This window comes from Megalopta genalis, chromosome 14, assembly GCF_051020955.1.
Source record: "Megalopta genalis isolate 19385.01 chromosome 14, iyMegGena1_principal, whole genome shotgun sequence".
In the NCBI taxonomy this organism is placed as follows: domain Eukaryota; kingdom Metazoa; phylum Arthropoda; class Insecta; order Hymenoptera; family Halictidae; genus Megalopta; species Megalopta genalis.
Genome location: NC_135026.1, coordinates 9,880,660 through 9,899,067, shown reverse-complemented (window position 1 = coordinate 9,899,067; position 18,408 = coordinate 9,880,660). Strand labels below are relative to the sequence as shown.

The window sequence follows — 18,408 nt, the reverse complement described above, 5'->3', positions numbered from 1 at the left end:
CGATAGTGTCGCTTCAAGTTTCAATCCATATGCACATGTTGATTCGAGACATATATGACTAGCTCTCTTTATCATTGCATTTACACGCATGTACAATTCTCACGAGATTTATTATTTTCTGTACACTTTTCGACGAGAAGATTATACATTTTACGAATATCCAACTTTGGATTTAAATACCTCCGATTTCAAGAATGGCGAGACTTGGCGACTTTCGAATGCCGGAAAATTTAGAATGTGTGCTTTTACAACATGTCAATTCTATCCTAACACATAGGTATCGAAACGAACGCGAAGTTACCCCGGATAGAAAACGGTAGTGACATATTCGTGCGATTGCTTACTTTACGGCTATCCGACACAAATTCTTTCATAATATTGAAATATTAGGTCTGTCGGAAAGTTCTGTCCGATAGTGTCGCTTCAAGTTTCAATCCATATGCACATGTTGATTCGAGACGTATACGACTGTCTCTCTTTATCATTGCATTCACACACATGTACTCTCCTAAATAAACTGAAACAAAGATGTCTCGTGTCATTATTAAGCGAGACGCGATCGTGAAAACATGGCTACCGATGATAATGCCAGACCACATGCTGCTTTGGCGACTCGACGAAATTCTGTCGCATCCACCATACTCCCCGGACCTAGCACCCTCCGATTATCACTTGTTTCTCTCTTTGCAAAACTTTTTGCAGGAAAAAAATTCAAAACTGAAGCTGATGTCAACCAAGCACTGGTTGAGTTCTTCGCCTCTAAAAATAATTCATTTTTAAAAAATGGCATTTACAAGTTGCCATCGCGCTGGCAAGAAGTCATAAGTAACGATGGAGAGTATATTCTACACTAAACATTATTAAGTGTATGAAAATTGTGTTGTATTTCAATTCAAAAACGGACAGAACTTTCCGGTAGACCTAATATTTATCCGCTACTGTCGGAGAGCTGTCGTCTGTGTGGTGGGTGGGAGGGGGGAGGGGGTGCGTAATTATAGACACGAAATAACGTTTACATTTTTAATAATATCTACAAGAAAACTTAAAAATATATCATCTTCATATATTTCTACTTTCTATCATTCCTAATATGTGTAGAAATAGTAGATTTCTATTCTATGTAATCCTATTTAAAAAGAATATCGATGACCTTGAAATCGCAAAAAATATGACCTTTACAAATAACGATTTCCACCATAATATGTGTTCCGTTGAACGAAACGATTCGTTTCTTAAGCATTTCCACGTATCGTTACCGATAACGGAGATATCGAGTGGTGACAGAGTTACCGAGACACCCTGAATATCGAATCTAAATCCGCATTAACGTGTACAATATTTGGCAATTTGTATAAAATGTTATCTATTCGATTCGCGATATTTTCCTTATCTTAAGTTACATTTACAGAATTCACTAATTTTCTTTCACATTACAAAATCTTTACAAACAAGAAACCATCCAAGAATCGTTTCTTCATAAGAAATCCCGGGAAATAGCGGAACAAAGTGTAACTGGAGCTTGTCATCGCAGTAATAGGTACCTTTACCGTATACGGAATAAAAGTTTCTGTGGGCTTATAACTGTTTCCCTAGAACAGAAATGTTAACCCTTAGCACTCCGAACCATTCTGGACGTTGGCTACCAGCTACTCAGCGCCACTTTTCGGCAGAAACGGGCATTTACAGACCCTCGTATTATTTAGTATGGTTTTGGAACTAACTAACATATTATAATGATATTAGACTTATATGAATTTGGCTGAAATCGAGAAATTTGCAAAAAAATTAATATTTTGTTTTTTATAATTTTGTTATTGTTTGTTTTAGAATTTTGTTTTGTTGTTGTAATCGCTATCTATGCGAACTCTTTCTCTCGTCGCCTTGTTGCTTGGACGATATCGCCATCACTGCTATCAAAACGATAGACAAACTGTAGAAGAAAACCTTCTACAGTTAGTCTTTCTAACATATCTGTATAAACGTCTATCTGGAGCTCATCTTCGCTACTACTTGTGTCATGAGACTCATTCGTGTTTGAACGTTTTGCCATTGTTCTAATAAAAAATATGAATAAATACATAGGTTGAAAATTCCTAATTGTTATTACTAACTCACAAGATGATATTTACCAAAAAAACTTTTACCAAACAATTTATTTACTAAGAGAAGAATCACTTTTCCGATTTTCTCACTCGTTAGATCTATCTATACCGCTCGACGCTTCAAACCAGACTTAGTTCAGCTTCGAAAATCTTTTCCTCCAGATTTTATGATTATAAATCTCACTATGCAGTGCGTGCTATGTTCGCATACCGACCTTTCTTCTACAAACTTGCCTCATCGCTCTTTTCAAGTGGCGTCTTTGAAGTGCTCGGACCGTCGTGAGCACGCCTCTCACGTTCTCGTCAAAACCCGCTGACATTTCTTGTATATACCTTAGTAATTTTCCTATATTTTGATTTGATTTCTTGTGCCGTTTCAAGAGAAAACTTCAGGGAAACATGCGTGTCTCAAAAAGTTGCGCTGAAATAACTCAATTCCCCGTAATCGCTAATAAACTTTAATGTCCCACGAGAGGGGACATCCGAGTGATGTGCTAGAATTACGATGTCCCACGAGAGGGGATAGCGGTGTGCAAAGGGTTAAAAGTCCAAAGAAATAGCGGTTACATCGGAAGCAGTTGCAAAAGTTGAACAGTCTCATTCAAATATTGCTTGTAAGAAAAAGAGACGCCGGTTTCGACGGCCAGGACACACCGAAGGAGGGCTAATTGCTCGTCCGCAGGCGCGTGAACGCGTGCGTAACGCCGGAGTCCCGCGGAGCGTGTCCCCTATTTTTCTGTTCCCGTCGACTGTTTACGCGCAGGTTCCACGTAACGGGCATGGTTAAACGAGTTACGATGATCGGCTTTAGCCGTGGGGGTCGCAAGTCCGGAAGGAAGTGGAAAATATTAACGTCTCCGCGGGAACAGGGGGAGCCAGCCGCGTCCCCTCTGTCGGCGGTTGTTTCGCATTGTGATCGATGGAAACGGCCGGGGGACGCATCGTGCACACGCTACGCCACGGAACCAGGAGTACCCTTCTCGCTTAAGCTTCTTTTTTTTCCACCGTTTTCAACCCTTCCGCGAACCGGCGATACACGCGCCGCCGACTGGTCCAAAACGCAATTTCAGCTGACCAAAATGATTTTCGTCCTTACATTTCTCTCTGCGGCAGTATATGTACAGGGTGTCCCAGGTTTTAATGTTCAAACTTCGCCAGTATATTCTATGGCACAAAGTAAGACAAAAATGTTATGTAAACATAGGTCATATAGAGCTTTGTTAAGAAGTTATAAGAAAAATTCAGAATAGACAACGTAACAACGTAAGGAAAATGTCAGGAGTGATTTTACATGTAAATATAGAAACGATCCGAAAAACAACACAGATTACAGTTCGAAGCGAATCGTTTGTTGCGTAGGGTTTGTCGCTGGATAATTGTCGTTCATTCGCGTCGACTTCCGGTGCAGCCTCTTCGCGCTCGAATATATTATCTTTCGTTGCAGCTCGCGGATTCCACTGCGAGGTTATTGTTTCCTGCAAGCTATTGTCTGCCTCTCACCCTCTACTCTTCTTTCTCTATACTCTCTCTGTCCACTTCTTTTTCTGTAATTCTCTCTCTGTCCCTACTCTCTCTCTCTCTCTCTCTCTCTCTCTCTCTCTCTCTCTCTCTCTCTTTCTCTACTTTTCACTGACTCTCTCTCTTTCTCTACTTTTCACTGACTCTCTCTCTCACTCACTTTCTCTCTCTCTCTCTCTCTCTCCCCCCTCTCTCCACTTCCATATTTATATTTCTTCCTATCATCCTTTTTCTCTCACTTTATACTTCTTACTATTTTTCTCTCTATTTCTTATTACCTTCCTCCTTACTTTTTACCATCTTTCTGTCTGCTTCTTTCACACTACTTCCCATTCGTTCCTCTCTCTGTATTTCTTACTCACTAATTCTCTTCCTCATTACTTTTCTCTCTTTCTGTTTTGTTCTTCTCTTTCTCTATTTACATATCTCTTTCTCACTTCTCTTTCTCTATTTCTCTCTTTCTCACTACGTCTCTTTCTCTATTTTTCTCTTTCTCTATTTACATATCTCTTTCTCTATTTCTCTCTTTCTCTATTTCTCTCTTTCTCACTACGTCTCTTTCTCTATTTTTCTCTTTCTCATTACATCTATTTGGCTCTTTATCACTATTTCTCTATATCTGTTTCTCTCTTTTTTACTAGTTCCTTTTCTGTTTTCCTCACTGCTTCTCTCTTTTTCTCTCTACTTCTCCCTCACTCTTACTGTCTCTCTCACTACTTTTTCTCTCTTTCTCATTACTTCTCTTTTTCAGCACTTCTCTTTTCCTATTTCTCTATTTCTCACTACTCCTCTTTCTCTTCTATCTCTTTATTTCTCTTCCATTATTTCTCACTACTGCTCTTTCTTTCATTCTCAATACTTTCCTATTTCTCTATTTGCTTATTTTTCTCTTTCTCTATTTCTCTCTTCCCCGTTACTCCTTTTTCTCTTCTTCTCGATACTTTTATTTCTCTCTTCCTCATATTACTTCTCTTTCTGTATCTCCTTTTCTCACTACTTTACTTTTTCTTAGTACTTTTTTCTTCTTCACTACTTCTCTTTCTGTATTTCTCACACTCTCACTACTTCTCTTTTTGTATTTCTCTCTCTCTCTCTTTCTATTTCTATTTCACTCTTCCCTATTACATACTTCTCTTTCTCTACTTTCTCCATTTTTTCTCACTACTTTTCTTTCTCTTTCTCTTACTACTTCTCTCTCTTTTTCTGTACTTCTTTATCTCTCTTATTGTTTTTCTTACTACTTCTCTCTCTCTCTTTCTCTTTCTCTTCTATTACCTCACTACTTATTTCTTTCCCTTTCTCACTTTTTCTGTTTATTTATCTCTCACTAGTTTTCTTTTCCACTACTTCTCTTCCTCTATCTATCTCTTTCTCTTTTTCTCACTACTTATCTTTCTTTTTCCCTCTTTTCCTTTCTTCTTCTCTCCTACTCTATCACTAATTATTTTTCTCTCTTTCTCTATTTCTCGCTAATTTCTTGTCTCCCTTTCCCACTATTTCTCTTTCTCTATTTACCTATTTCTCTATTTCTCACTACTTCTCCTTCCTCTTTTCCCCTCGTTCTTTCTTTCCCTTTTTCTCATTTTTCCTGTCTACCTGCCTCTCTCTCTCTCTCTCTCTCTCTCTCTCTCTTTCTGTCTCTTCACCTCCCTAGTTTTCGTCGCTTACACGGGGCTTTCCTCCGGTTGATTTTCGAGCAGCCTCTCCCCGAGTCGGTGACCTTTGAATCGTGGCGCTCTTCTCGTCGGTCGCTCGCTATATCAACGGCTGAGCGGAACAGAGGAGCGGAAAACAGTGAAGGGCGAATGAATCGCGCCGGGAAAAGAGCGAGAGGAAACAAGGCCGAGAAGGAACGTGAGAGGAAAAGGGAGAAGTCTCGCGTAATTTCGGAAGAATTGCCGTGTGCCCCTCCAAGTAATTCTAGACTACCTGTTCTCTCTCTACCCCCTTTCGTTCCTATTATTCTTAACCTTCCCCGGCGACGTTTTCACCCTCTCGCTGCTGATAATACTAACTTCAGCGTACGACTGTTGACCCCGGCGAGATCGTTCCTCAGATTAACCCAGACACAGTCTATATTTGTAACGTTCACTAGGTCTGGGTTAGGTCAGGTTAAGTCAGGGTCATTAGATTATATTTATCATAATAGGATAGGGGATCTGATTGCTCTGAAATGATTCACATTTTAATTAAAAAAATTAGCCAAATAAGAGAATACAAATTATTTTTTTTTTATTTCTTTTATTTGTAACAAAGGGGATGAAATTATTGTAAAAAAAACTGTTCTTGATTATTAGAAACATTCGAACTTTATGAGTGGAATAATGCAGAACAGTGAAAATATTCCAAGAATTTCAAAATACTCCTGAATTATTTTCAACTCAAGAAAACAATTCAAGAACGTAAAAAATGTCTAGCCTATCTTGCAGTGATGGCAGATTATTTTTATGTCGCATAAGAATCCATAGTCTATAATAAGTGTAGGATAAGCCTAGGTTAGGTCTGCGTTAGCTTTTCGTGAATATCTGGGAAACTAATTCCAACCGACATTTTTGCAAAGAAACAAGTTCATCAAGATTAGTCGAGACCATCGAAATCGGAATTGTCTCCCTTAAAATAAATATTTACCCTAAGTTCAAACATTCTAGTTGCCGCATAAGGCTCGACGCGCCCATCCGCGAGGTTAATGTCTCCGCTGGAATAAAAACCGGGCGAAAAGACGTATCTTTATGAAACAGTAATAAAGATAGAGCTCCATCCTCTATTTCCGAAGTTGTTTCATTTTTCTTTACGCCCTCATTACCCGCTTCGAGGCACTTCCACCAAGGCTAAGTTAATCTTTCCAAGAACCGCTTTTAAAGCCTGATAAGTATTAGCAGTTTGCAATTCGCAAACGGATGAATGTCTGAGGCAAGTCTTGCTCTGTGCCCCGAAGATAGAATCGAAAGTTCGATCCTCGACGCATTGTAACTCATTGCTTGTTTCCCTCGTGAGTCGTCATCGATGATTTCAACGCGATACCAGCACGGCCGGCTCGTTGTGGTGTGCATGACCGCGTCAACTGGCCGAAAGTTACTTCGAATCATCTGAGAAATCTCATTCCTTTCAAGAACTCAAAATATATTTCGGACACCTTGTATAAATGTTTCAAAAATTGGCCAAAAGTTAGCACGAATAATCTCTGGAATCACATTCCTTTGAAAAGCTCACAACATTTCTCGGATACCCTATATAAATGTTTTGAAAACTGGCCAAAAGTTACATCGAATCATTTCAGGAATCGCATTCCTTTCGAGAGCTCACAATATTTTTCGGACACCTTGTATAAATGTTTTGGAAGCTAGTCAAAAGTTACTTCGAATCATTTGAGGAATCTCATTCCTTTCAAGAGCTTAGAATACTTTTCGGACACTCTGTATAAATGTCTCAAAAACTGGCCAAAAGTTACTTCGAATCATCTGAGAAATCTCATTCCTTTCAAGGTCTTAAAATATTTTTCGGACACCTTGTATAAATGTTTCAAAAATTGGCCAAAAGTTAGCTCGAATAATCTCTGGAATCACATTCCTTTGAAAAGCTCACAACATTTTTCGGATACCCTATATAAATGTTTTGAAAACTGGCCAAAAGTTACTACAAATTATCTCAGGAATCGCATTCCTTTCAGGAGCTTAGTATACTTTTCGGACACCCTGTATAAATGTCTCGAAAACTGGCCAAAAGATATTTCGAATCATTTCAGGAATCTTATTCCTTTGAAGAGCTTACAACATTTTCGGAACACCCTGTATAAATGTTTGAAGATCTTGGAAATTGTACTGCTATAATTTCTAGCATGTAACATCGTAGAAACTTCAAGGAGATATTGCATGAGCAAATAACATGTTCCAAATCATTGTCCTTGCAATAGACAAAGCGTAATGCGTGAATAAATGACTCATTAATCCAACGTCATTTTAATCAATTAATCAATCGTCGATATATGTATGTACAGTAGCGGACATGAATTTAAGACGATGCATTTTAATTTCTGTTTCATACACTTATTCTATAATATTTAATTATCTATTTAGTTTGTTTCGTTTTGAAATCAACAAATGCATGTTTTACGTACTTAACGTTGAAGTATAGGGTTGCAAAGAAGTGAACAAAAAAGTGAACAAAAAAGTGAACACTGTGCAGTTCATGATAAAGGTCTGGTCAATTAAAAATGATATTAAAATTGGATTAACTATGAAATAATTAAACGGTGGACATAAGTTGATGGACCGAAAAAAAGATTGAAGTCTGAAGGCTACAATCCGAAGATTGAAGTCTAAAATATTGCAAACCAAACATTGAAAACCAAAAGGATGACGTTCAAAATATTCAATTAAAAAGACTTTACATCCAAAATACTGAGGTGTAAAGTATGAAGTCCGAAAGGCTGCAGTCGAAAAATTGAAATTCAAAAGACTGACATCCAAAATATTCAATTAAAAAGGCTTTATGTCTCATGTATTGAAGATTGAAGATTGGAACCGAATCGCAGTAGTTTAATGTTTGGTCTGCGGATTATGTTACCAAACTTCTGTAGTCCAAATATTGAAGTTGAGAAGATTACAGTCAAAAAATGGAAATTCAAACCACTGCACTCCAAATATTGAAGTTCAAAAGGCTGCAGTCCAAGTTTATTAATTAAAGTTGAAAAAGATTGAAGTCCAAGGAACTGACATTCAAAATATACATTTAAAAAGACTTTATTCGTGTCCAAAGTATTCAAGCTTAAGGATCGATGTCCAAAAACGTGCAATCCAAATATCCAAAATATTCAATTAAAAAGATTTAATGCCTAAAATATTGCAGTTTAAAGATTAAAGTCCAAATATTGAATTCCAAGTATGGAAGTCCAAAAGATTACGGTCCAAATATTGAATCCAAAGATTGAAGTTCAAAAGACAGCAAAGTCCAAATACTGACATTCAAAATATTCAATTGAAAAGACTTTATGTCGAAAAAACTGATATCCGAAGACTATATTTGTCCGAAATACTGAAATTTAAAGATTGAAGTCCCAGATGACTGTAATCCGAACATTGGTTTCTAGAAGTCTGGTGGAGTCCCAAAAGGCTGAAATCGAAGAACTTCATAAACGTCGGACATTTTTTTTTTCCTTTGAACCGAGATACGTCCACGTGGCCCAGTTATCGCGGGAACTTCCGTCCTCGATATCAGCGGTCGATAGTGGTCCCATCCAAGGGAAAACTATTCTAGCTGGCGGCTTCGAGCCGATGATCACCTTGACAATTTCAATGCTGCAGCCGTAATGATTAGCCTTTGTCACACCGGGCGGCGCGGCGTCGTGATTATAAAAGGAAGAAATTGATCTGTCACTGTTTATAAATAGAACGCCGTAGCGCGGCCGTATTAGCGCTGCGCTGTCAATTGTACCTCGCATTAGGCTAACAATAAACGATTTTATTCTAATTGTAGCTTGTGCTTTCAAGTTCTCGCTATTTTTAAATTTCATTCTCAGTGTCGGTTAATACTGTCCTACTAAATCTTTACATCCTTCATCCTAATTTTACCGATTTATCTGTTGCTGTAACTATTATTGCTATAATATATTGGATAACAACTATAAGGTAACAATTATATATTATATATTATACATTAGATATAAATTATATATATATTATAAATTATACATATATATTATACATTATACATTATATATTATAAATTATACATATATTATATACATTATACATTATATATTATAAATTATATATATATTATACATTACATATTACATATATATATAATATTACATATATTACATATTAAATATATTACATATTCCATATTACATATTACATATTACATATTAAATATATTACATATTGCATATTCCATATTACACATTACATATTGCATATTGCATATTGCATATTGATATTATACATTATATGTATATTATACATGTAATGTATATTATAATGTATATTATAATAATATATTATATATCATATATCATGTATATCATATATTATATATATTAGATAACAATTAGATAACAAAAACGTATGCGGGCATAAAAATCATAAAATATATATACATTTCGTTAAAAACTGGTCGCATTCTCAGGTTCCACAGTTTTTTGAACTTGAGTGGACACATTTTTCAACTTAAATACATATTATAAAGCAAACGTAAATTAAATCAGTCATGAGGTCAAAATGTCTTGCTGATGCATTCAGCTTTTGACCAGAAACAGCCACGTTCCAGACCTCGGCATTCTATACACATTACCCGGACATACAGGGTGTCCTAAAATTATGTTACTTCCGGAAATGAGTGGTTCCTGTGGTAGTAGTAACTTTTTCCTTTACAAAAATTTTCTTTGTAGAATCGTTAACGAATTATTAACGAAAAACAGTGGCCAATAAACGCTCGTTGGTTCGGCCGCCTTGCGCCAGCCGAGCTCGCCTCCTATTGGTCAGCGTGTTTCACTAATAACTCGTGAACAAAGCCGCGGATTGCATTTTCGCTAAGGAAAAAGTTACTTCAAATATCCTCAGGAACCCCTCATTTTCCGGAATTAACATAATTTTGGGACACCCTGCATGTTAACATTGTACAGGATTTGTTGGTCATCTGAAGGTCACAGTATAGCAGGTCGTCGAATTCGTTTTTTTTTCATCAGCAATAACCCTACGAGGTCCAAAATACAAGGTGTCATTTAAAACAAGTCAAGGTGACCTTGATTTTTAATTGTAAAAACAACGATTATATTTCAATATGCCGACTAAATACCGATTAAGTCGACACATTTTTTTCGTGGGACTGTCGAAAGTGGCTGGAAAATCGTGCCACACCCTTAGTATCTTTTGTTAGTCGCGACAGACTTATTTTTTCATTTTGCAATATAAATATCCACGGTCTGTTTACTACTTCTCAGCATTAGAACCTCCTTTATGCGAGTCAATTACATTGGACATGAACGTCGGTATAATAGAACGGGTTCCACTGGACCCATAATTCTTATCGGTGTTTTCTGCACTCGGCATTTACACGTACCCGCGTCTCTCGAACTTTCCTGCTGGATGATCAGAGACAGCAGCTCGAGATCTCGCGCATAAATATTAAAGAGCCACGGCACTGTAACCCGGCTAATTAACCTTGAATTAGAAATCGATCCGCGAGCAAGCTCTCGGAGGAACACTTTCCGATCTTGTTCCTCCGATTTCCCGACGCGCGCGCGCGCCCGCGCGAATCCGTCGAATCGCAATAGATTCGTTTTACGTAAATATCGGCCGCTTGATTAATGCTAACGATACCGCTAACGAGGCGGCGTCGTCACTCGCCGGAAGCACGGCAGATAACAAAACCTACAAAAACGGGAAGAGAAACACACACACGTGTGGAACGCTGCCGTACGCGGCCGCGGCACAAGCCGCGAGAGAGTGAAAGCGGGCGAAAGTACAATGAACGCGACGCCAATCGGCAGTTTCATCACAATTAAATGTTACAGCGTAACAGTTTGATAGGCTCCGCGCGCGCGATGCCACTGGAAACCTAAATTCCCGACTGATTGAACTTTCGGTCGTTCTTCACAAACAGTAATGATTTCAAGTCGTACCATATTTGTATTCGGATTTCGGATAGTTTGTTAATAATGCACAAAATCTAATAATGCACTTATATATGAGCCGTTTATTTTGAAGGTGGCATAAGTCACTTTACTGTAATGAAAAGTGGTGATTTTTTAATGTTTATACGAAATTATTTATACTGAGAAAAATATCAGTATCCTGAGATAACAAATACAAGTGAATCTTCTCGAAAGTTAGCATCCATATTTTTAAACGTGTCAAAACGCAAACCCTTAAATATGTCGACTTAAAAACAAAGTGACTTATGCCACTTTCAAAATAAACGGCTCATATTTAGATATATTTTATATATATTATTATATAAAATATAATAATATATTTTATATATATTATTATATAAAATATAATAATATATATTTTATATATATTATTATATAAAATATAATAATATATTATTATATATATTATTATATATATTATTATATAAAATATAATAATATAATATTATATATTATGTATATATTATAATAATATAATATATATTTAGATATATTTTATTTACGTATCGTTACACGTACAAGTGAAAGATTCAGTCGATCAATTAAAAATTATATTGCGCTCAAAGTATGTAACAAATATCACGTAACAGAACATTGTCTCACGATTGCAGCTGCAAATTGTTGTAGCCACATTTCGGCTCAATACCGTATACAGTGTTCATTGAACACGATGCCGAACAAATTTTGTTAGGCTAACATAGACAAAATCAGTAACAACATTTTCAACGTAGTCCTCTTGATAAATTGATTTTTGGCCATCCAAAGCGGGTTCCTGGACCACCGTGCCCTCTCTATTGGGTTGGCAACTAAGTAATTGCCGATTTCAGTTATAGATGTCTCTCACTCCCATTTTTATGATATCCGTAAATGTTATATTAAAGAAAATTTTTTATTTCATTGAACAAATCGGCAATTACTTCGTTGCCAAGCCAATATTATACATGTAAGAAGGCTATAAAAGCCGCTGGATCGACGAAAAAGGCGACGAATTTCCCGCGAATTGTCATGCAACCGGTTCGAAGGAAGACACCGATAGAATAGGAACGTTCATCGACGTTGATTGACAACTGTCGGAACATCTCCGTTAATATAAGCGTACGTGTATTTGTTTCAGGTGATCTCTAACGGTTTGACGAGCGACGCGGACAGCTGCGGCGGTTTAACAAACGGTGAGTCACGTTTCATCGATGTATCTCCGCCTCTTTTTCGTCTCCCCTCCACCTATCTCGGTCTTGCCTTTTTTATTCTCATTATCGTGCCCGATGGTGCTCCGGTAAAGAACCCTAAATGGCAATGAAAGCCGGCGCATCAGATCGTACTGGATCAGCATGGTCGGTGCGCTTTCGTTTCATTGACCAAATCTCCCACGATGGATTGAAAAGGATGGACGCCGCTTGTCGGTGGACGTTCTACATTGTCTGCACCCTCCGCGATGCACCCGGGATATCAATCGTGCCGGCCGATTATAACCCTTCGACATGTCGCTACTGTCGGCTACTGGCCATCTGAATCAACTTAATTCCGGTGGCGGTTTACCACGTCCCATCGTTGGCCCGTTCAATGATGCAACGCGACCGCGAGAAGCACGAAACCGTCTCAAACAACCCGAAACGGCATCAAACGTGCTCATAAAGTCTGAAACTGCATCAAACGTTCTCATACAGTTTGAAACGGCATCAAACGTGTTGTTTATACAGTCTGAAATAGAATCAGTCAGCATCAAATGTGCTCAAACAACCTGAAACAGCATCAAACGTACTGATTCAGTCTGAAACAGCGTCAGTCAGTATCAAACGTGTTCAAACGACCTGAAATATCATAAAAGAACGTACTCATATAGTCTGAAACAGAGTCAAACGTGTTCAAACGACCTGAAATATCATCAAACGTACTCATACAGTCTGAAACAGAGTCAAACGTGCTCAAACAACTCGAAACATCATCAAATGTGCTCAAACAAACTGATCGAACAGTGCTTAGACAGTCTGAAACAGTATCAAACGTACCTCGGACAATCTGACGCAGCACCAAACATGCTCAGACAGTTTGAAACAGCATCAAACGTGCTCAGACAATTTGAAACAACGCCAAATGTGCTCAGACAGTTTGAAACAGCGCCAAACGTGCTCAGACAGTTCGAAACAGCATCAAACGTGCTCAAACAATCTGAAACGTTCACGAGTGTATTCGTGCAAATTTTATCCAAAGTCATTCACATTGTTCTCCTGAATCGTGAGTGTTGAGATTTGCGTCGCTTTTCCAGTAGCTTGATTTAAGGTGCGTCCCAAAGTGATGGAGCCAGCTCAGTAACTATCAGTAATCATGTGATTAATATATTTATTTAATATATAGTTCTTCATAAATGAACCAAAACAGAAGGCATGTTCGAGTGTAATAAAACAAAAAAAATCAAAGTTCGCTAGTTACTGTAATCATAAAATCTAACTTAATAATGCGACGATGTTGGCAGCACTGCTTCGCTACGTCTGTTATTACATATTGACAACACTGGCGAAACTAGCTTTACTTATTTTACGCTATCACCTGACAACTTAATTCGAGCTGTAATTCGTTATTTGATCTTTACATTTACCAAAAAGCGAATTTGATGTGACAAATTACTAAGTCAAATTTTTTATCGTATAAATATAAAAGCTTCTTCGTATTTCACAAACTCTCATCTACTATGTAGTTATATACATGGTGTCCCAGTTTCATTCCATGAAATTTGACCGGCATACTTTCCAAGTAAGAATTTTAAAAAAGAACATTATTTGAATGTAGATTTTGAAATGCTTTGTTAAAAAGTTACGGCAAAAATTCAGGTTGACAACGGACAGCTTTCTTGATTGATACATTTTGTTACGATTCCATTTCACAATGTAAATAATAACTGGAAACATTGTAAACGTTAGCCTTATGGAAAGATACGAGAAAGATAACGGCGATGTAATGACAAAACGTCAGTCCGTTATCGATTTGTATTTCTATCGCAACACTTTAATAGCGCGTCGAAAAGCCGATGTTGATAAAACATTTTTATTCTGATTTGTACTTGTAGAATACGCCTGGTGAAGCTTCGCGGAAAGAAACTGCGAACAGTGTGTTAAATTTGATCATCGATGATAGCATGGGCACGTTAATTGACCGCAACGAATTTCCCGGGAAAATGTGTTGAAAGCCGGCGGAGTGGGAACCGTCATAGACGATGGAAAGTAGTTTTCAGACGGTGGTTCGCGGTAAATCCGCTAAATGGTTACGGCCCTGACTCTGCCCTTCGGTCATTATCATCTGTCGGAGCGGTCGCCGCATTTTCTCACGCTACTTCAGCTGCTCCTTGCCCACGGAGTGCAATGATCTCCCTCTCTCGTACCCGCACATCTGCCTCAAAATTGCATCCTGACCGGGTCCGCATATTTTTATTTGCGCTCCCTTCGCCCGCGTTTCTCTCTCCGCGTCGCTCTTCCTATTTTGCACTTCCTCCCTTCTTCCTCCCCTTTTCTCTTTCTCCCGCTATTCTGCTCTCTCTCTCTTTCTCTTATTTTTTCCGTTCTGCTCTCTCTGTTTCTCTTATTTTTTCCGTTCTGCTCTCTCTCTCTTTCTCTTATTTTTTCCGTTCTGCTCTCTCTCTCTCTTTCTCCTATTTCTCCGTTCTGCTCTCTCTCTCTTTCTCTTATTTCTCCGTTCTGCTCTCTCTCTCTTTCTCTTATTTTTCCGTTCTGCTCTCTCTCTCTTTCTCTTATTTTTCCGTTCTGCTCTCTCTCTCTTTTCTCTCTCTCTCTCTCTTTTTTCTCTCATTCTTTCAGTTCTGCTCTTTCTCTCTCTCTCTCTCTCTCTCTCTCTCTCTCCTCCTAATTCTGTTCTTTATTTCTCTGTTTCTCTCTATGCTGTCTCCCATTGCATCTATTCGATTCTTTTCTCTCTATTCTGCTTTTTTCTCTCATTCTCACTATTCTATTCTATTCTTTCTCTCTTCCTCTTTATTCTACTCCTTTTTTCCTCTTACTCTATATTCTGCACTCCCTTTCTCTCATCCTCTCTATTCTGCTTTCTCTTTCTGGCTATTCTATCCTTTCTTTTTCTTTTCGTATATATTCCGCTCTTTCTTTCTGTCTATTCTGCTGTATACTTCTCTGTCTCTTCCTCCAAATTTTCTTCTTTTCTCACAACTTTATTCTTTCTTCCTCTCTTCCTCCCCTTTCTACTATTCTTCTTTCTCTTACTCTCTTTTCTTTCTTTATCCCTATTCTGTTCTTTCTTTCTCACTTTCTCTTTGTTATACTTTTTCTTTCACTCTTTCTTCCTCCCTTTCTTTATATTCTGCTTTTTATTTCTTTCTGTCTCTCTTTCTTTTCTTCTCTCTCCCACTATTTAGCTGTTTCTCTCTCTCTCTCTCTCTCTCTCTCCATTTTCGTTTTCCTCTGCATTACTCTCTTTTTCATCAGTTTGCTGTATCTTTTTCTCTTCCTCATTCATTCCCGCTGTTTGACTATTTCCCTCTTTTCTTTCTCTTCTTCTCCATTTTTCTCTCTTTTCTCTTTTGTTCATTATTTCTTTCTTTCTCTCCTTTCCACATTTTCCCTCTGTATCTCTATTTATTTTTTTGTCTCTCTTTCTCGATTCTATTCTTTCATTCTTTCCTTTTCTCTTTCTATTTTGCACTACCTTTTTCTCTTCTTATCTCGCACTATTTCGTTCTTTCTCTTTTGCCCCCTCCTTCTCCCCTTTTCTCTCTTTCTTTCACTCTTCTCTTCCTCTTTTTTTCTATTTTTTTCTCTCTTCTCTTTTATTTATTATTTCTTTCTTTCTCTTCTCTCCAGTTCCTCTTTCTCTCTCTCTCTCTCTCTCTCTCTCTCTCTCTCTTTCTATCTATCTATCTATCTATCTATCTCTATTTTGTTCTTGTCTCTCTTTCTCGATATTATTCCTTCTTTCTGCTCTCTTCTCTCATTTTTCCTTTCTCTCCTTCTCTCGCTTTTAAACACGCTTACCCCTTTCCCGCTCCGTTCTCTCCCGGACACATCGACCAAACGGACATTAATCTCGACGAAAATGAACGCTGCCTGTTTTCGCAGAATCGATCGCCCTTGTTTCTCTGCTTTTCACAAAAGGTTGACAAATGATGCATGTACCCTATCGTATTTCATTTTTCGAGATTTACTCGTGTCCCACCGACCTATACTCTTAATAATATTTTTAAAGTAAAAATATTCTTAGTTTGTGTATAAACTAATTCCGGGTTCATTTTCACCCAGTGTATTGAAATCGTCACCCAATTAGGGTATATGTGTCGATTATTGTGCCTATACGATCACTTCACATATAAAAACAATTATCGAACATTCTAACAACAACATTATTAAATCAAAGATATTGAATTGATCAAGTAAAATTTGATCTGTAGTTTTCATAACCGTATCGGAAACTAATTTGTTAAATTTCTAATAATGGTTCGACGTATTTTCAGCTTGATCTTGTTTAAAAAAAAACTCAAGGAACAAGTTGTAAATAAAAATACAACAAGAAGTCGTAAATAAAAATAAAACAAGAATGCAAAAGTGATACAAAAATTATATTCATTAAACTCGTCCAAATTACAGAAAAACAATGGTGTAACCGGCTTTTTTGATATATCTTTTTATTTGAAGTAACTGAAACAAATTTACGTTTTGTTACTATTACTAGACACCGTTAACTCTATTAAATTTTCCTGTTTCTTTTTTTTCGATTTTATACGACGCTAATCTGAATGCTATTGTTACTATTGTTACTATTGTTACTATTGTTACTATTGTTACTATTGTTACTCAATGCTATTGTCACGGCTAGAAATACGTTACCGACTGTTACACCGAGTCAGCTCCGAGGGTAAAGTATGTTTAACGTTCATACGAAAATAGATGGCGGCCAATAGAAGCCAATCGTCTGTGCCCGTGCGAGATAATGTGATTTTTCACATGACGAAAGCTACAGAGAAATTGGAGAACTATTAAATTTCAAGTAATTAAAAATTATGAAGAGAGACTATTAATTAATACAGGTCTCGTTGGTGTACCATTTGTTTATACAAAGTCGTTGCACTAGTTCTATGTGAACGAATACTTTTTTTATCCACTGTATCTTACGAGGGTTTATCATTCATCCGGAAGCAGCGTGATATCTAGGAGGATTTAACTCTCGATAACTATCTTTTTCATTTTTCCATTATGTATTTGCTTATAATTGCTTAGAATGTTGATTTACAAACATTTTTAACATGACTTAGTAATTTTAACTAGAACATATACTATTACTACTATTATATGCATTGTTTTATATTTATATAAAAAAAATATATGTACATTATGGAATAATAATTATGAAATCACTAAAACAATAATCAAGTTCTCGAGATGAAATTTTTACTGCGGTCTGTGTATAGTCCTCACGCGACAAGAAGGCACCTCTGCTAGCTGCCCCCTACTAGCTGCCCCGAGTACCGCAGCTAGTAAGTGGGAGAATGTAAGCACAGAGGTGTCTTCTTGTCGCGCGAAGGCTATACACGGTGTTGAAGAGAATTTGGTACGGACTTTTTAATCCGATTCTCTTCTCGTAAAAAGAAATTTGTTTATCCTTAGTGAAATTAGTTGACGAAATAATTGCACGTGACTCGAATCGGTGTAAAAAGTGCTACGAAAATGCACATTTTCGAAATTTTCGAAATTTATCTTTTGGAAAATTGACGATTGATTTCTGTGGCCTCCATTAAAGATCCAGGATCGAACAATCGCGATTTTTCTGTCCCCGTTCGCGGCAAGGAGAACCGCTCTCAGACGCGCGCCAAATGAGCCTTTGTCGAAATTAGGTCGATATTTGTATATCGGACGAGCAGCCCCGATTACTTTCGCCGCGCGGATCAATTTCAGGCTTCTCGGATTAATTGCTCATTGGCTTGATGCCAGGCGATCAGGAGGGCTTATACACGTGCTGCTAATGGAAATCGAAAGCGTTCGGAGCGTCCGCGGGTCGTGTGTCGCGATACCAGCCCGTCATTTTGCACAACAACACAGTGGTCCGGAGCGAGGTAATTTTTGGCAAAAAATCAATTTCTCAACCTTAATGTATGGAAAAAATGTTTCTTCCTGTGAACTGCCA

General features: G+C 37.6%; 1 protein-coding gene across 1 annotated transcript in view; it reads left to right on the top strand.

Annotated features, from left to right (window-relative positions):
- LOC117225758 (uncharacterized) overlaps positions 1–18,408 on the top strand; it is a 109,427-nt gene that overhangs the window by 74,535 nt on the left and 16,484 nt on the right. Inside the window, exon 3 of the mRNA XM_033479508.2 lies at positions 12,389–12,443. Coding sequence (XP_033335399.2) covers positions 12,389–12,443 — 55 coding nt within the window. The remainder of the gene's footprint in view (positions 1–12,388; positions 12,444–18,408) is intronic.